The sequence below is a fragment of the Zootoca vivipara genome, chromosome 12, assembly GCF_965207765.1.
Source record: "Zootoca vivipara chromosome 12, rZooViv2.hap1.1, whole genome shotgun sequence".
Classification (NCBI taxonomy): domain Eukaryota; kingdom Metazoa; phylum Chordata; class Lepidosauria; order Squamata; family Lacertidae; genus Zootoca; species Zootoca vivipara.
The window spans coordinates 28,664,376-28,684,654 of record NC_142595.1 but is presented as its reverse complement, the minus strand read 5'-3'; the positions used below and the strand labels follow the sequence as shown (position 1 = coordinate 28,684,654).

The following is a 20,279-nucleotide window of genomic DNA, read 5'->3' as shown; positions in this document are numbered from 1 at the left end:
CACATCCCATTGTCACATCCTCTGCTGGCTCCAACCCACACTGACATTGTGTGCAACAGAGAAAGTGAGTTCACTCTAAGCTGGAACCCTGATCATGCACAATCCTGTATCATACGATGACCCTACATTTGAAGTGAAGATTCCGTTGTTTTTGTTTTTGTTTTTTTTAATTATTTAACAAAATGTTTATACCACACATTCAACAGAAGACCTCTAGGCAGTTTACAAGGAACAATCTAAACCAGGCATCCCCAAACTGCGGCCCTCCAGATTTTTGGCCTACAACTCCCATGATCCCTACCTAACAGGACCAGTGGTCGGGGAAGATGGGAATTGTAGTCCAAAACATCTGGAGGGCCGAAGTTTGGGAATGCCTGATCTAAACGATTCATTAAAAATATTGATACAACCAAACCTTAAAAAGGATCATTTACATTTTTAAATATAAAAAACACCAGCAATTATAAAAAAAAAACAATCTTACACAATAAAATGGGATATTGAAATTCCATGCCTGAGGAGGCTTGTGGAAACAAAGAAGAAAAGAGGTTTTCAGGAGGTGCCAAAAACAAGACTGTAAAGGTGCTTTGCCTGTTATTATTGTTCAGATCAGCTCTTCCTGTCATGAGACAAAGGTTCTTAAGAGCAGAAGGGGCAAGACCTACAAGGCCTTGCACAATCATTCAAGCTTGCTAATCGTTAACTGTTAACAGCAAACAGTACCCCGTATTCCCCAGGAAAGCCCCATTTTTCCTTACCATTTCCCGGCGTTCTCCCGTTTGAGCTCCTCTCCCTTAAATTCGCTCCTGCCGGCAGCCATTTTTCTGGTGCCGGTTTGACCATCTATGGGCACCAGAAAATGGCCGCCGCTGGCGCTGGAAATAGCTCCTACGCATGCCCGACGGCGATCTTAGGGGTGGCCACATGGCTGTGGCCATCTTGGAGGTGGCCGCATGGCCACCCCTAAGATGGCCGCCACCATGTGGCCACCCCAAGATGGCTTCCGGTGCAACTTCCGGTGCCGCTGCTGCTGCTGCTGCTGATCCCGTATTTTTCTGTGGGAGACTTGGCAGGTATGGTGACACCTGGGGCGGCAAATTGCCATGCACCCAGGGGGGCGGCGGCGCTATGTGATGACGCATGCGTACAACGTAGAGGGGGATCGCAACCCCCGCGACTTCAAAACAGAGCCTAAACGGAGCATCCAGGCTCCAGGTAGAAAGTCCACTGGCGCAGCGCGCCATGCTGTGCTGAACGGGCTTTTTACCGGGAGGCTGGAGGGGCTCGGCTTGGGAGTCGCTGGGTGGGGCACCAACTGTCACACACCCCCAGAGAGTAACCCAGGGTGTCCTGCCCCCTCTGCCCCCTAGCTCCGCCCCTGGTCTCAGCCAGTGTGTGTGTTGTGTTGTTGCCGACAGAATGGCTCCAGGACTCTAGTAAATCAGTAACGAAGACTGTGCCTCTGTGAAGAGTCAGATAGCTGCTTTCAGCTCTCTATGTATGCTCTTTAACTATGCTGTTTATGAATAACTTTGTTTTTTTCTGTTTAAGAAGTAGACTGCGTGATTAATTTACTGCTGTGTGACACTTCCAACATGTGCAATTTAGTGAGAGTGAGCAACAGGGAAGAGACAGAGGCGATGGAACCAGAAAACACAGTTGAGCACTCTTTTCTTAAATGAGTTCAGTTAGATGATGGTGAATGTCAGGATCCATGTCGTCCCAGTTTAAATTCTTAAAGTGATCCACTACGCCTCAATATATATTAATGCAACACTTTAATGAGTTTGATTACTAGCCCTATTCACATTAGCACACACCCTAATCTGTGAATATATTCAAATAAATTAAGGCAAAAATGAAGATGGCGATTGTCCATAGACCATCCTATGGACACCTTTGGGAGGTTGACTCTCCTTCCATGGATTTTTTTTTAGCCATTTGTCATGGATGCTTTATTTGAGATTCTTGCATTGCCGGGGTTTGGATTAGAAGACCCTCTGGATCCCTTTCAACTCTACAATTCTATGATTCTCTGTTTCTGTGGTCATTCAGTAATTAAGGCTCTTAAACCAACAATCTTCTGATATTAGAGGCTCCTCTTCAATGTGTTCATTTTGACTCTTAATTACCCTATACACAGAAAAGAAGAACACAAGGAGTTTCTACCTGCAACAGAAAAAAACAAACAAACAAAAAACAGAAAAAGCCCATTTAATCCAACATCTTGGTTCCCAAATAGGCTATGGGAGGCTCACCAGCAGGACCTGACCAACCAAGTCTTCCTTCAGATTAAGCAATATGTAGATCCATATTCCTGCAGAGTGGCATGAAAGTTTGGCATGAAAGTTGGCATTGTTTAAGAATATTCTTGAGAATGCTGATTCATTCTCCTGGGATTATGCACCCATAGGAGTGAAGAGGGAGAGTATTCATTAAAAATAGCAAGCAACTAAGGAACAAAGTCAACCAAAGTCCTATTGGGCTTTTTTTTTCTGTTATATGGATGCCTAAGAACAACAACAAAATAGTTGGACTTTTGTTCTGTGGAACACAAAAGGAGACTTTATTAATGCAAGCATTTATTGTGGGGCTGCACAGGGACAATTCCACACATTTTCAATGATGATGCCATAATGAAAGAGATGCAAAATGCATCCTCTTATATGGTATCTAGTTTTACCTAATTTTCTTCTTACTATTATTCTAAAATCTCATAAAAGATTACATTGAATTAGTTTTCTAGTTGCCATTCAAACATCTTTAGATTTTTCTGATTGTTCCACATACTGATTGGATGCAATTCCCATGTAATTTAAAGAATCCTGCTTCTTGATTTAAGGACAAAGGAAGACACGGGACATCCACAGAGGTTTAAACGGCAAAAGCATTTAAAGGTATTGTTGTGTTTTCATTTCATTCTTTATTTCTCTTGCCAAATTTATCCAGCTGAAAGATGATGTGTTATATTTTGAAAAACTGTGAGTATTCTAACTGCAATCAGATTAAGCAAAATCGCTTGGATCTAGATTTGCTCTTAGGCAATTCACATATTGCAGTTTCTAGGGTATATAAAGTGAAAGAGAATATAGAGATAATAAGTTTACTGAAAGATTGTCCTTTTTGTAAATTAATGGAATGGTAAAACCATAGCTAAGAAACAGTCATTTATTTTTCCTTAAGAAAAGGTAGATAATAAATACCGTATAATAATGTTATTTGTTGCTACATTTACATCTTTATTAATCTTGTTTATTAATTTGAGTAAGGTTTTTTGGTGTTTGTCACACACAAAAATTGAATTGAATTTTGGTGTTTGTCACACACAAAATTGAATTTTTTGTAGGGTTTTTATATATAACACATTTATGAACTTAAAAAGCCCTAAACAAATACATTTTGGATTACATTTTATTGCATTCAAAGTGTTGTTTTTCATAATTTAATCAAGAATCTCGTACATGCAAAGAATTATACAATGTTTAAATTATACAATGTGTATTATTTTCCCTATGATACTTGAAGAGAAGTAATATTGTCACACCAACTTTCTGATTAAATAAAATAAAGCATCATAAGAAAATGTCGTCCTCCCCTCTGACCGAAAGGCTTGCGTGCATAATGTTCTTTTGTAGTTTGACCATGGCCTTGATTTAGATTAATTCCTTTCTGTATGTCTTTGCAGATAATACTGAATTCAGGGTATGGAAGAGGAAAATGAGACGACAGTAACTGAGTTTGTCCTCATCGGCTATTCTGGTAGACCAAAGACAAGGATAGGATTACTAGTTTTCGTGACTGTTGTGTATTCTATAACAGTGGTGGGAAATGGCCTCATCATCTTGGTGATTGCAAGTGACCCTCGACTCCACAACCCCATGTACTTTTTCCTCAGTAACCTTTCCCTCCTTGACATTGGATATTCAACATCTTCAGTCCCACAGTCCATTGCAAACCTCCTGGTGGACAAGCCCACCATGTCCTATACAATGTGTTACTTGCAAATGAGCATTAGTGTTGGCTTGGGCGTGACTGAATGCTTCCTTTTGGCCATCATGGCTTATGATAGGTATATAGCCATTTCCAGTCCACTACATTACACACTAATAATGAGCAGGAAGTTTTGTATTCAGTTAGCAGCCGGGACATGGGCAAGTGGCTTATTCTTGGGGGTAATCCCCATTTATACCATGCCAGCTCGCTTTTGTAAACAAAATGTGATTGACCATTTGACATGTGAACTCAAAGCAGTTTTGAAGTTGGTTTGTTCAGATACCTCCATGAACCAACTGGTGATGTTCTTAACTGGCGTTCTTACCTTGCTTGCCCCCTTTGCCTTTATCATTTTCTCATACCTGCGTATTGTTGTGGCAATTCTGAGAATTCATTCATCAGGTGGGAGACTGAAGGCCTTCTCCACATGTGCATCCCACTTGACAGTAGTAACAATCTTCTATGGCACTGCTATATTCTCGTATCTCCGACCACAAACTAAAAGTACCCATGAATTGGACAAGATAATTTCTGCCTTCTATGGAATAGTGACTCCCATGTTAAATCCACTCATATATACACTCAGGAATCAGGAAGTAAAAGGAGCATTAAAAAGACTTGTGGGAAGAAAAGAGAATTAATTTTTTTAAAAAAAACAAAAACATTTGAGCATAGAGATAGTGAACAGAATTAAGTTCTCATAGGTGCTACTGCTTTTGAACAAGCCTTTATCCACTGGTATGTTCTACTTGTTTGTGATAACATTTTTTCAATGGAACCACTATATTCTATTATTTTCTACCCCCTAGTTAAATCTACTGAGGATGTAGAATTAAGTTTATATTATGCAATGATCTCTGCAAGTGCAATTGAATTTTCCTTTCTTCTCTTCCCATGCTCTCTCCACCCTCCTCCCAGGGGAAGAAGTTACTGAATTGTCCATATATCAGAGAATGATATATGGACAATTCAGTAATTCCCCCCCCCCCTGTTCTTTCAACTTTTTTCAAAAAATATTTATGTGGGTTGATATTCTATCCTCTATTGCAGCCCTCCTCCCCTTTGTTTTAAACCGGAAGCCACGTCTATGACTGCAGTCAGTTTCAGAGGGGGCAGCAATCCTATTTGCCTACGTTCACTTCTACCTGAATGAAAAATTATTTGGATGCTTAATTTCTTTCTTTAGAGATTAACAGCATGAATTTTGCATGATATGAGGCTGTTCTTTTTTTCTTTTTTTAATACTTTATTGAAAAATGTTTAAAATACATCAAATCATCAATTGTAAAGTACAACATAAAAAATACAAAGTAATGTCCTCATACTTCAAGTATAGTTCAACTCTAACTCAAATAAACATAAAATTATATACAACCAAATAAAGTCTAAAATGTATTCTAGGTTTTAAGTCTAAATTCGAATCAGTGACATACTTGGGAATATACCCCATCGGGAATGTAGAGGAAGAACATGGTTTAATAATATCAGCTAACTAAGACACAAAGTAATAAGTCTTATTGGGCATTTCTTTCATTTAATAGCAACTAGTAATAAAGGACACCCAGGAGAAATGACAAAAATATTAAGTATTGTAAATATCTAGATACTTAGAAGCTTTATGCAACTTTTAATCTTTTTTTAATTTATTGTTACTTTAACTTTTCAAAAGTGTTAAATTATTTCTGTTAATTGTTCTTATTGATAGTTTTATCATTTTTGTAAACAGCTTGGGGAGTTTTGTTTGTTTGTTTATTATTTGAAATCAAGCAATGTATAATTTTTTACATCTTATTTAATAGTCAAATAAAAATGTTTAAGATTTCACATTCAATATTATTGAATTTTTTTTAAAAAATGCATACTTTTCATTTTTTAAAACAAATCGAAAACTATTAAGCAATCAAATTAAAAATGATGGATCACCAGCCTCGACTACAATATATTTCATGATTATCACAGGGAAGCAATTTCCAGCTAAACGGTGTTTCTGTGCGCTGCTCTGGTTCACCAGAAGCAGCTTTGTCATGCTGGCCACATGACCCGGAAGCTGTCTGTGGACAAACGCTGGCTCCCTCGGCCTATAGAGCGAGATGAGTGCCGCAACCCCACAGTCGGACACGACTGGACCTGATGGTCAGGGGTCCCTTTACCTTTATTAAGTATTGTAAATATCCAGATACTTAGAAGGTTTATGCAACTTTTTATCTATTTATAATTTATCGTTACTTTAACTTGAGGCTCCCCCAGTCCTGCCTAGATGTAGTCTAGATGGTTGAGACATGCATCTGCCCCCAAGAACAGACGTAGATGAATAGGAATGACAGAAGAAGGAAGAGAGACTGTTGAAAATTGTGTCCTGTCTGTTGAAAGACTTATTTGTTAGGATCTCCTACTCTCGAGTAGGACCCTGGTAAACACACATGCCCTACTGGCATCTTCTCTCTCTCCTGGTCGATCATTCAGGAGCTTCAAAAGCATTCTTATTCCCGAACACCACAGCAACTGATGCCAAGCGACATCAGCACACTTATGGATCCACAGAGTTTGCACAATTGTGTAACAAACCTCAGTAGCACAGGATTTGGCTAATCTATTTTATTTACCTATAAACACACACAGAGCACTGCAACATGGCTCCCCCTCTCTCTAGCATCAGACAGCAAAGAAAAAGAACAAAGGACAATAGTCCCACTTCAGGAACACACAGTAAACCAAACATCCTTTCTTCATCACTTCCCACTCTGTGGAATGTGAACATATATCATCATGTGAGAGACAATAATCCCATGAATGCAAACACGGGGAATGAATCTCCAACATTATTATCAGCTGAATGAAACTGAAGTAACAGGAGCATTAAGAAGACAACTGGGAAGGGGAAAGGTGCCACATTAAAAGTATATTTAAACAGGGAGCAATGTTTTATCTGGACCTGTTCTGTTAGTATTGCTAATAAAAGATTCTTGCAAATCTAATTGACATGTCAAAGGTAAACATTTTTAGGTAGAAGTATCTCCATCCATGTCATTCAATAACCAAACTATTCAAATTCTAAGAAATGTTTGTAGATAAAGGGAGTTTGGAAATCAGCCCATCAAGGAATTTAAACAGTGAGGGGGATGAGTTTGGAACTGTTGTGAAACATAGGAACATTAAAAGTCACCTTATACAATCTCAGACCACTGGTCCACGTGGTTCGGTATTGTCTTTAGTGACTGCTGGAAGCTCTCCAGGATATCAGGCAGGAGTTTTGCCCAGCCCTACCATGAGGTGTTGGGCAACTTTCATTTAAAATGTACTCTACTGTTGTACACTGGGTGCGGGTGGCACTGTGGGTTAAACCACAGAGCCTAGGGCTTGCCAATCAGAAGGTCGGTGGTTCAAATCCCTGCGATGGGGTGATCTCCCATTGTTTGGTCCCTGCTCCTGCCAAGGTAGTAGTTTGAAAGCATGTCAAAGTGCAAGTAGATAAATAGGTACTGCTCCAGTGGGAAGGTAAACGGCGGCTCCGTGTGCTGCTCTGGTTCGCCAGAAGCGGCTTAGTCATGACCCGGAAGCTGTCTGCAGACAAACACCGACTCCCTTGGCCTATAGAGCAAGATGAGCGCCGCAACCCCAGAGACGTCCTCGACTGGACCTAATGGTCAGGGGTACCCTTACCTTTACTGCTGTATTATGGACCACGCCCACATAAAACACATCATATTTCTTTATTTTTCTTTGCAATTTGAGCAGGTACAAATGAGTGTATTCTTGAGGCTGCTGAATCAATGAGGCTCCTGGGACTATGTACCCAAAGGAACGCAGAATAAGGACGCGTATTTAAAAATATAAACTAAGGAAATAAGCTGGGAGAAGGAGTTTTCTTTCCCAGAACATATATCCATTGCCTTCTGCACTGCCTTTCTCTCTATTGAGAACATTTTGAAACTTTCCAAGGATCAGAGATTGATACTTTATTACTGCAATCCTTTCAACTGTGTTCCCACAATGTTATAAAACCTTTTCACACTCAGGATCCACCTTAAGATCAAATATTGATTTTTCAAGCTTCTTCTTCTTTTTTACCTTCCATATCTGAAAGACTGCTCTAGATGGCCATCTTGGGTCTGGCTGTGACCCATGAGTGGATCATGATCCACCAGGTGAAGACCAGTTGTTAAAATATGTCAACTCTCAATTTAACAACAGATGCTGAAGAAGGGTATCCAAAATGCTTTGAAGGTCAAAGGCATTTGAAGGTATTCACTGTCTATTTTAAAAGTATATTTCTATATATATCTATATATCTATATATCTATATATCTATATATCTATATCTATATCTATATATCTAGATATCTATATCTATCTATCTATCTATATATATATATATATAATTGAATGAGTCTCTTCTTAAATGGGAAGCTGAACTTGAATGCTGTATTCAGCTTGTTAAATATATTGGGAAGATTAAACAAAATGAAAACAAAAATTCAAATGTGCAAAGCAGCAATTAATTCATTTGCACTTATGGGTTTGGGCATCCATTGTATGCACACACACATGCAGTCCCACAAATCATATTTCTTTGATAATCTTGGAGTACATCTGATTGAATTCAATATGTTTTCTACTTATGGTTAGACATGGTGTTGGATTCAATCCTATGTGAACCTACCATCACAAATCCTTGTGATATCTGATGTTAGCGGAACGTACTTTGAAAGCAGCAATATAATTATACTGTTATAGAGGTTTGCAGAAGAACAGTTTTCCATCATCCTTCTGCAGCTCTTTTTGAGGGTCAGGGAGATTGCCTGAACAATGCATTGCTTCAGTGGCAGGGGAAATCAGAAAATTCAGACCTGAATCCTGAGTTAACTGAATTTAAGTAAGTTAGCATAGTAACTTTCTCCCATGAGTCCAATTGAACTAAGACAATACGGAGACTTCTACATAAATTCAAAGTACAAGATTTAGTTATTAATTGGACTGTGTGAGCCTTGTTGCATTCTCCACGAGGATCAATAGTTTCCCCCCATACTGAGTGCTCTTCCCAGTGCATCCATTAGCAATTTTTTATATTCATTCATAAAAATAGAATTCATTCAGAATCAATTGCATCAATTGATTAGTTAGGGGACATTTTTATCTTTTCAAATGATACTGGGAAAAATTCCTTGTCTTTCTTGGAAACTTGTGTGTCACCACAATTTCTGAATTATTAATGCAGCTTTTCTAAAACACAAATTTCAGATTGTCTGTGGGAGATGTATGCCATACTATTAAGAAGTCACACCCCAATGTTTGCCAAGATTATGCATCATCAGACAGCCATTTGATGATGAGATTAAACCAGCAAGATAAGGAAGAAGGAATATGGCAGATCGATAGGGGATTTCTACAGTTTGCAATGCATTTATCCAATTCTCCCCCCCCCCCACCTAAACTATTTCTCAGTTACAGAGGTTAGAATGTAAGCAAGTTACAAGAGTACTTACATGGCTGCAATTGAGTTTTTATGTAATTTAAAAGGAGTAAGATTTGTACGGTTTTAAATATAATTGCTTGTGTGTTTTTTTTAGCATTTTACAATGTGTTAATGACTGAAATGCCTGAATACTATTGACCAGCACGTTGGTTATGTCCTTTGTTTAGAAAATCCCGTTCTCAGTGTCATTGAAAATAATACTTGATTCAGAATATGGAAGATGAAAATGAGACTGCAGTGACTGAATTTGTCCTCATTGGCTATTCTGGTCGACCAAAGACAAGGATGGGATTAATAGCTTTCCTGACTGCTGTCTACTCCGTAACCATTGCGGGAAATGTTCTTATTATTTTGGGCACCATTGCTGATCCTCGACTCCACAACCCCATGTACTTTTTCCTCAGTAATCTGTCCTTCCTCGACATTGGCTATTCAACAACTTCCATCCCACAAGCCATTGCAAATCTTTTGGTGGACAGACCCACCATGTCCTTTGCAATGTGTTATTTGCAAATGAGCAGTGGTGTCTGGTTAGGAACGACTGAATGCTTCCTCTTGGCTGTCATGGCTTATGACAGGCTTATAGCCATTTCCAGCCCACTGCATTACATGCTAGTTATGCACAAGCGATTGTGCATTCAGTTAGCAGCTGGGACATGGTCAAGTGCCTTTTTTTTAGGGGTTATTCCTATTTATGCCATGCCAGCTCACTTTTGTGGGAGAAATGTGATCAATCATTTCACATGTGAACTCATAGCTGTTATGAAGCTTGTTTGCTCAGATACCTCCATGAGCCAACTGCTTATGTTCTTCACTGGATCCCTCACATTGCTTGCTCCTTTTACCTTTATCCTTTTCTCATATTTACGCATTATTGTGGCTGTTCTGAGAATCCATTCATCAGGTGGGAGACTGAAGGCCTTTTCCACATGTGCATCCCATTTGACTGTGGTAACCATTTTCTATGGCACTGCTATATTCTCATATATCCGACCTCAAACTAAAACCACACATGAACTGGATAAGGCAATTTCTCTCTTCTATGGAACTGTGACTCCTATGTTAAACCCATTAATCTACACACTCAGAAATCAAGAAGTAAAAGGAGCCTTAAGAAGACTTATGGTAAGGTAAAGGAATTATTTAATTACAAACAAACAAATGTAATCAACAATGAAAAAACAAGCGAATTCTAGAAATATATAGTCCCTCTTATTGAGCAATGTTTGATAAAATTATTGGACTTAGCTGAGATAATAAACTTAACATGTTTAATCAGGAAAAATCATTGCGTGGACAAGCCGAGTCCCCCCAACCCCAGGCGACCCCCAGGTGGAATAATGACTCAAGACACTATGTTATGGGATTAAAATTGGCCACAACTTTATTAAAACTTCAGATATTTGGCTTAGGCATTAGGTGTATGGCCATTTGATGTGGGGAGCGGTCATTATAGACTTTTATTAAGAATTGGAAACTTCTTATGAACTTTTTGCGTGAAAGAGAAGATGAACTTTTAATAACTGGATTTGAAGATTGGGTAAAAAATAATGGTTTATAGAAAATAAAATAGTTTGATATCCATTTGAGTGAATACTTTCAACAACTAGTTATATTTAGCTTACAGAGAATTAAAAGTCTTTTCAACATTTTTCTTTTTATTTCCCCCCTTTTACTCCCCCATAAATTTTTCTTTTCTTTTTCTTTCTTCCCTCTCTCTATCCTTCTTCCTTCTCTTTGCTCCTGGTTCTTTTTAGATTAATTCCCCACCCACCCCTTTATTCCAGTATATTTTAAAAAGATACTTTGTGGTGGGTATAAACTTTTTCATATCTTTCGATGAGTATCAGTAACAATAAAATGTAAAAACAAAAACACATCGACAAGCAAGTTAATATACGCATACACAGTCAGTATGAAAAAGTAAGGATGTAACAACTTAAAGTGAACAACAGTGTAAATTGGTGAATGACAATAAAGAAGGCACTGTCTCTTAATCTCAGTAACTTCATTTATCTTGATCATGGGCCTATCTGTTATGCTGATCTTAAGACCTGAGTACATTTATCTGTTAAGATATTGGCCTTCCTCAACCTGCAGAAGGTTTTCAAAGTTCAATAGCAGCACTTTAAATAGTGCCAGATACACCCAGTAAACCAAGGTACATATTTAACATTGTCACTATTATCTATGACACAGTAGCTTTTTGGAGGTTTTATGTAACTCGGATGTGGGAAATAACAGGGTCAAGCCTTCAGACCCTGAGCCACTGGCCCTGCCCTGTAGTGTCCAACTCTTGGAGCAAGCATAGGCAAACTCGGCCCTCCAGATGTTTTGGGACTGCAACTCCCATCATCTCCAGCTAACAGGATCAGTGGTCAGGGATGATGGGAATTGTAGTCTCAAAACATCTGGAGGACCAAGTTTGCCTATGCCTTTCTTGGACTATTACTAGGGAAAGGAACTCAGACCAAGGGTCAATATAAGCCAGCATCCTGCTGTCACAGTGGCAAGCGATATGCTCATGGGAAATCCCCAAGCAGAACCTGGGCACAATTGTACTCTCTCCTCCTGCATTGTCCAGCAACTGGTATGAAGCCTCTAACCATGGAGAGTCTACATGTGTACAGAGGTGTGGAATCTCATATCCAGGAGGCATATGCAGTTCTCATGCTCGCTCTGTCTGGTGTTTGGGACTCTCACCATGCCACACCCCATAATGCCCTTTCTCCTCAAGTGCATGAATGTATTATTGAACTGCCTGCTGTGATGGAAGAAAGAGTTATGCATGTATAATCCTTTGATTTTTTCCGTGGCAGCAACACAGCCTATATGAGTAAGGCTGTATTTTGTGTGTTGCTCCCCACACTTTTTGCCTCTGATCCCAACTACTTTTATCTTTGTCCGCACCACCAATGTTATGTGCTACACCCCCCAGAAAACTGTTCAAATAGTAGTAGTAGTAATAATAATAATAATAATAATAATTTATTATTTATACCCCGCCCATCTGGCCAGGTTCCCCCAGCCACTCTGGGCAGCTTCCAACAAAATATTAAAATACAGAAATCCATCAAACATTAAAAAGCTTCCCTAAACAGGGCTGTCTTGAGATGCCTTCTAAAGGTCTGGTAATTGTTGTTCTCTTTGACCTCTGGTGGGAGGGCATTCCACAGGGTGGGTGCCACTACCGAGAAGACCCTCTGCCTGGTTCCCTGTAACTTGGCTTCTCGTAGCGAGGGAACCGCCAGAAGGCCCTAGGCGCTGGACCTCAGTGTCCGGGCAGAACAATGGGGGAGGAGACGCTCCTTCAGGTATACTGGACTGAGGCCATATAGGGTTTAAAGGTCAGCAGCAACACTTTGAATTGTGCTCAGAAACGTACTGGGAGCCAATGTAGATATTTCAAGACCTGTGTTATGTGGTCTCGGCGGCCGCTCCCAGTCACCAGTCTAGCTGCCGCATTCTGGATTAGTTGTAGTTTCCGGGTCATCTTCAAAGGTAGCCCCACATAGAGCACATTGAAGTAGTCCACGCGAGAGATAACTAGAGCATGCACCACTCTGGTGAGACAGTCTGCAGGCAGGTAGGGTCTCAGCCTGCATACCAGATGGAGCTGATAAACAGCTGCCCTGGACACAGAATTGACCTGCGCCTCCATGGACAGCTGTGAGTCCAAAATGACTCCCAGGCTGCACACCTGGTCCTTCAGGGGCACAGTTACCCCATTCAGGACCAGGGAGTCCTCCACACTTGCCCGCCTCCTGTCCCCCACAAACAGTACTTCTGTCTTGTCAAGATTCAATCTCAAGTAGGAATGTGGATCTTCTGGTGGACAAACCCATAATGTCCTTTGTGATGTGTTACTTCCAAATAAGCAGTGGTGTCTGGTTAGGTACGACTGAATGCTTCCTCTTGGCCATCATGGCTTCGGCCAGGGAGGGCGGGACATATTATTATTATTTCCAGTATATCACCATTTCCAGTTCACTGCATTACATGCTAATCATGAGCAAGATATGTTGTATTCAGTTAGCAGCTGGAACATGGAACAGTGATGTATTTTTAGGAATAGTCCCAATTTATGCAATGCCAGCTCACTTTTGCAGAAACAACATGATTGACCATGTGACATGTAAAGTGAAAGCAGTTCTGAAGCTTATCTGCCCAGATACCCCTTTGAACCATCTGGTAATATTCTCAACTGGGGTTCTCACATTTCTTGGCCCCTTTGCCTTTCTTCTTTTCTCATACTTGTGCATTATAATGGCCATGCTAAGAACTCTTTCATCAGGTGGCAGGTTGAAGGCTTTCTCAATATATGTTTCCCACCTGACTGTGGTAAGCATTTTTTTGGGGGGGGGGGCAGCTTGTTAAAACTTTCTTTTTTCTATGGGGTAGTGACACCCATGTTAAACCCCCTCATCTACACACTCAGAAATCAGGAAGTAAAAGGAGCATTAAGAAGACTTGTGGGAAGGGGAAAGGTGCCACAGTAAAAGTGGATGAATGATTCTACAACTATTGAAAAATCTATTTTAGAGCATTAAGAAGACAACCAGGAAGGAGAAAGGTGCCATATTAAAAAGTATATTTAAACAGGGAGCAATGTTTTGTCTGGACCTGTTCTGTTAATATTGCTAATAAAAATTCTTGCAAATCTAGTAGACATGTCAAAGGTAAACATTTTTAGGTAGAAGTATCTCCATCCATGTCATTCAATGGTCAATCTATTCAAATTCTAAGAAATGTATGTAGATACAGGGAGTCTGTAAATCAGCTCATCAAGGAATTTAAACAGTGAGGGGGATGAGTTTGGAACTGCTGTGAAACATAGGAGCATTAAAAGTCGCCTTATACAAGCTCAGACCACTGGTCCGTGTGGTTCGGTATTGTCTTCAGTGACTGCTGGCAGCTCTCCAGGATATCAGGCAGGAGCTTTCCCCAGCCCTACCATGAGGTGTTGGGCAATTTTCATTTAAAATGTACTCTACTGTTTTGTTATGGACCGCCCCCACATAAAACGCACCGTATTTCTTTATTTTTATTTGCAATTTGAGGAGGTACAGATTCAATTCTGCATTGCAAGAGAATGCTCTTGAGGCTGCTGAATCAATGAGGCTCCTGGGATTACGTACCCAAGGGAAAGCAGGATATGTATTTAAAAATATAAACAAAGAAAAAGGCTGAGAGAAGGGTTCTTTCCCCCCAGATATGAACAAAACATATATCCAATGCCTTCTGCATTGTCCTTCTCTCTACTGAGAACATTTTGAAACTCTCCAAGAATCAGAAATTGATACTTTTCTAATGCAATCCTTTATCCCATAATGTTATAAAACCTTTTCAGACTCAGGATCCACCTTTACTTCAAATATTAATTTTTCAACCTGCTTCTTATTTTTTTACCTTCCGTATCAGAAAGACTGCTCTGGAGGGTCATCTTGGGTCTGGCTGTGACCAATGAGTGGATCATGATCCACCAGGTGAAGACCAGTGGTTTAAAAAATGTCAACTCTCATTTTAGTACCAAATGCTGAAGAAGGACATCCAAAATGCTTTGAAGGTCAAAGGCATTTGAAGGTATTCAATGTCTATTTTAAAAGTATATTTCTATATATATTGAATGAGCGGTCGTCTCTTCTTAAATGAGAAAACAAACTTGAATTATGTAATCATCTTGTCAAACATTTTGGGAAGCATAAAAAAAGGAAAACAAAAATTCATATGCGCAATAAAAGCAATTAGTTCATCCGCATTTATTGGTTTGGGGATCCATTGTAAACACACACAAAATGCAGTCCCACAAATCATATTTGTTTGATCACCTCCAGATAAACTTAGAGTATATCTGAATGAATTCAGTATGTCTTTACTTATGATTAGAAATGTTGTTGGACCTTCACAAGTCCTAGTTATCTCTGATGTTAGTGGGACTTAATTTGGAAGCAGCACTTTAATTATACTGTTACGGAGGTTTGCAGAAGAACAGTTTTCCATCATCCTTCTGCAGCTCTTTTGGGGGGTCAGGGAGATTCCCTGAACAATGTATTGCTGAATGAAAGTGGAAATCACAAAACTGTAACTTGAATCCTGAGTTAAATAAACATAAGGAAGTTAGCATAGTAAATTTCTCCCATTAGTCAAATTGAATTAGGACAATGTGGAGACTTCTGCATAAATCCGAAGTACAAGATTTAGTTATTAATTGGACTGTGTGATCCTTGCTGCATTCTCCAGAAAGATGGAAAGTTGCCCCTGATTTTTAGTGCCTCTTCCCAATGCATCCATCAGCAAATTCTTATATTCATTACTTTAAAAAGCATTCATTCAGAATCAATTCCATCATTTCACTGTACTTAGGCAACATTTCTATCTGTTCAAATGCTATTGGGAAAATTTCCTTGTCTTGCCTGAAAACCTATGTGTGACCATAATTTCTGAATTATTAATGCAGCTTTTCTAAACACATATTTCAGATGCTCTGTGGAAGATGTATGCTATACTATTAACAAGTCAGACCCTTTTCTCAGTGTCATTGAAGATAATACTTGTTTCAGGATATGGAAGATGAGAATGAGACTGCAGTGACTGAATTTGTCCTCATTGGCTATTCCGGTCGACCAAAGACAAGGATGGGATTAATAGCTTTCCTGACTGCTGTCTACTCCGTAACCATTGCGGGAAATGTTCTTATTATTTTGGGTACAATTGCTGATCCTCGACTCCACAACCCCATGTACTTTTTCCTCAGTAATCTGTCCTTCCTCGACATTGGCTATTCAACAAGTTCCATCCCGCAGGCCATTGCAAATCTTCTGGTGGACAGACCCACCATGTCCTTTGTGATGTGTTATATGCAAATGAACAGTGGTGTCTGGTTAGGTACGACTGAATGCTTCCTCTTGGCTGTTATGGCTTATGACAGGCTTATAGCCATTTCCAGCCCATTACATTACATGTTAATCATGAACAAGCGATTGTGCATTCAGTTAGCAGCTGGGACATGGTCAAGTGCCTTTTTTTTAGGGGTTATTCCCAATTATGCCATGCCAGCTCGCTTTTGTGGGAGAAATGTGATAAATCATTTTACCTGTGAATTCATAGCTGTTATGAAGCTTGCTTGCTCAGATACCTCCAAGAGGCAACTGCTTATGTTCTTCATTGGATCCCTCACATTGCTTGCTCCCTTTGCTTTTATCCTTTTCTCATATTTACGCATTATTGTGGCTGTTCTGAGAATCCATTCATTAGGTGGGAGACTGAAGGCTTTTTCCACATGTGGATCCCACTTGACTGTGGTAACCATTTTCTTTGGAACTGCTATATTCTCATATATCCAACCCCAAACTAAAACCACACATGAACTGGATAAGGCAATTTCTCTCTTCTATGGAACTGTGACTCCTATGTTAAACCCACTCATCTACACACTCAGAAATCAAGAAGTAAAAGGAGCTTTAAGAAAGCTTATGGTAAGTTAATGGAATTATTTAAAACAAACAAACAAATGTAATCAACAAGGAGAAAACAAGCAAATTATGGAAAGATATAGTCCTTTTTGAGAAATGGTTGACAAAATTATTGGACTTAACATGTTTAATCAGGAACAAATCATTATAGACTTTTATTAAGGATTGGAAACTTCTTATGAACTTTTTGCATGAAAGAGAAGGTTAGGAAAAAATTGGTTTATAGAAAATAAAATAGTTTATGTCCATTTGAGTGAATACTTTGAACAACTAATGACATTTAGATTACAGAGAATCAAAAGTCTTTTCATCTTTTTCTTTTCCTTTCTTTCCTTTTTATTTTCCCGTAATATTTTCTTTTTCTTTCTTCCATCTCTCTATCCTTCTTCCTTCTCTTTGCTCCTGTTTCTTTTTAGATTAGATTTTTTTAAATTCTGGTTTGTTTTTTTAAAAAAATACTTTGTGCTGGGTATAAACTTTTGTCTTTTGAAGAGTTACAGTAAATTTAAAATGTAAAAACAAAAACAAACCCACAAGTAAGTTCATGTATTTATACACAGTCAGTTTAAAAAGGAACGTTGTATCAAGTTAAAATGAGCAAAAGTGTGAATTGGTCACCCAGATTCAACACTCGTAACTATGCCATGATGAGTTAAAGTTGCTCAAAAATGAGTTGACAATAAGGAAAGCCTGGTTTCTTAGTCCCAGTGAATTCATTTATTGTTATCATGTGCATATGAGCAGGATCTCTTATGCTGACCTTGAGACCTGAGGACATTTAACTGTTTGCAGATTGCCCTTCCTCAACCTGCAGATGGCCTTAAAAATCCCATACCAGCACTTTAAATTGTGCCTAGATACGTCCAGTAAACTAAGGGCCATATTTAACATTGTCACTATTATCTATGACATAGTAGCCCTTTGGAGGTTTTATGTAACTCGGATATGGGAAATAACAGGGTCAAGCCTTCAGACCCTGAGCCACTGGCCCTGCCCTGTAGTGTCCAACTCTTGGAGCAAGCATAGGCAAACTCGGCCCTCCGGATGTTTTGACACTACAACTCCTATCATCCCTAGCTAGCAGGACCAGTGGTCAGGGATGATGGGAATTGTAGTCTCAAAACATCTGGAGGGCCGAGTTTACCTATGCCTTTCTTGGACTATTACTAGGGAAAGGAACTCAGACCAAGGGTCTTGCTGTCCTGCATCCTGCTGTCACAGTGGCAAGCCATATGCTCATGGGAGATCCCCAAGCAGAACCTGGGCACAAGTGTACTCTCTCCTCCTGCATTTTCCAGCAAATGCTATTCGGAAGCATCTAACCACAGAGACTCTACATGTTTACAGAGGTGTGGAATCTCATATCCCGGGGGCGTGTGCAGTTCTCATGTTCACTCTGTCTCACCATGCTACACCCCTTTGCCTTTGAGATGACCTTTCTCCTCGAGTGCATGAATGTATTCTTGAACTGCTTGCTTTGATGGAAGAAAGAGCTATGCATGCATAAACCTTTGATTATTTTTTTCATGGCAGGAATGCAGTCTTTAGGAGAAGGGCAAGTATTTTGTATGTTGTTCCTTGCACTTTTTGCCTCTGATCCCAACTGCTTTTATCTTGGCCCTCACCAACACTAATACGTGCATAGCTGCCAAGTCTCCCACTGAAAAATGTGGGATCAGCAGTGGCACGGCACCACATGTCTGGACATGCATAGAAGCAACTTCCGGTGCCGCGCTACCCATGTCTGGGCACTGGAAATTGGGCTGCGTCAGCACCCAAAATGGAGCCTCCCTGGCAGGTAGGAATTCTGGGGGATTTACGGGATTTTTTCCCAATCTGGTCTGCCAGCGGGAAACGGTTTAAAATACGGGGGTTTCCCGTGAAAAACAGGAGACTTGGCAGCTATGAATACATGACACCCCCCCCCCGAAAGCTGTTCGAGTAAGAATGTGGATCTCAGACTTAAAAAGCTTCCCCACCTAATCTCCTTTACACACATTCCTCTATATCATGGACAGTGAGGGTATGGGGTTGGTGAGGCCATAAGGGGTAATGAGGATTTCTGATCATGCTTGGACACTTAGAACTGGGGCAACTGGTCTTAGTAGGTTTAATGTCTCTTTGATGAATGATTTGATCATTCTTGTTCTGTTATAATTTGTCCATCCTTCCTCCTGGTTAGCTTCTTAGTCAAACACTTAAATACAAGGTTTGGAAGGGAAATGTGAGGATGGTCAGTTAAGTGAGTGGGTTTGGGGATGAAAGGTGGGGGTGGTGATTCTGGAGTTGCTGAAATTCTCTTCAATATTGGAAACATTTGAACTGTGTAAGATAACTCTATTTGAGGGTGTACTATGGGAAAGGTCAAATATAATTTGTATATAAAGAGTAAGCCTTTCAATTATATGTTAGCAGCAGCAATTACAACATATCTCTCTGTCTATGATGGCACAACGCATGCTTGGGGGCTTACTGTCCACTGTCAAATCGGATCCTCTTCACTGAGGGTACGCATTGCAATTGGATCTCTGAGCATGCCCCACCATCCGGCATGGGCAGGGCTAAGCCCTGTTCCGCTCCGGTTGATCATTTTGTGGTCACTTGGACCCTAAAGACAATTGCTTGGCTTGGGGGGTGGCTGTGAAACAATATAAGCCCTGAACAATGCCCTTTCCTTTGGTGTGCCTGGCCTTGCTATAGACTTTGTTGGTTGCCTGTTTTGCAACGTGGGCCTGGTAGGAATTTTCCCATCTGGCAGATTGGCAGGGCCATTTGGTTTCCGCCTACCGGGTACCAATCATCACAACTTTGTAAGGTTAGGAGGTTAGGCATTGGATCAGCGATGTGTGGGGGAGGGGAGGTGCAGCCATCACCTACCTCTCCAAGGTCAAGGGTACTCTGTTAAAGGAATATAAGGGTTGGTCTGGTCTTGTCCAAAACTCCGTGGTAGGGGCTAGGGCCATGCCAGGACCCCACAGGGACCCTGGGGGTGAGCTAGAGGGGATCCCTCTGGTGGTGTTTCACCCTTAACAGACTCCTTGCGATGCGGGAGGGAGTCTGATATAGTCTGTGGGATTCCAATGCCTAAGCCAACATAACTCACATTCTGTATTTAATAAAGTTGTTTGCCCAATAACTTAAACTCAAATCCCGTGTCACTGTGTCTCATTTTTTGGGGGTGCTTGGGGGTCTCGAAGCTCAACCGCCTCCTCTCCTGAAGTTGTCCTCCTTGCCTCCCCACAACTTTTGAATAAATGGGACCTGGCAGAAATCAGCAAGAGGGAAAGCTGAAAATGACCAAATCTCAGTCAGACTTTGAAGGGGGCTTTGGTTTAGCTTGA

General features: G+C 40.2%; 3 protein-coding genes and 1 pseudogene across 3 annotated transcripts; all 4 read left to right on the top strand.

Annotated features, from left to right (window-relative positions):
* Window positions 1–3,704: 3,704 nt before the first annotated feature.
* LOC132592899 (olfactory receptor 13H1-like) lies at window positions 3,705–4,634 on the top strand. Its single transcript, XM_060281124.2, has one exon. It carries the CDS (start codon window positions 3,705–3,707, stop codon window positions 4,632–4,634), a length of 930 nt encoding a protein of 309 aa, XP_060137107.2.
* A 5,045-nt stretch (window positions 4,635–9,679) lies between these two features.
* LOC118078944 (olfactory receptor 13H1-like) lies at window positions 9,680–10,600 on the top strand. The gene has a single exon (XM_035102952.3). The coding sequence runs from the start codon at window positions 9,680–9,682 to the stop codon at window positions 10,598–10,600; it is 921 nt and encodes a 306-aa protein (XP_034958843.2).
* Window positions 10,601–12,073: 1,473 nt separating this feature from the next.
* LOC148683871 (olfactory receptor 13H1-like) lies at window positions 12,074–13,965 on the top strand (annotated as a pseudogene).
* A 2,064-nt stretch (window positions 13,966–16,029) lies between these two features.
* On the top strand, window positions 16,030–19,443 carry LOC118077946 (olfactory receptor 13H1-like). The gene is made up of 2 exons (XM_060281123.2): window positions 16,030–16,941; window positions 19,351–19,443. The coding sequence occupies exons 1-2, from the start codon at window positions 16,030–16,032 to the stop codon at window positions 19,441–19,443; spliced, it is 1,005 nt and encodes a 334-aa protein (XP_060137106.2).
* Window positions 19,444–20,279: the final 836 nt, after the last annotated feature.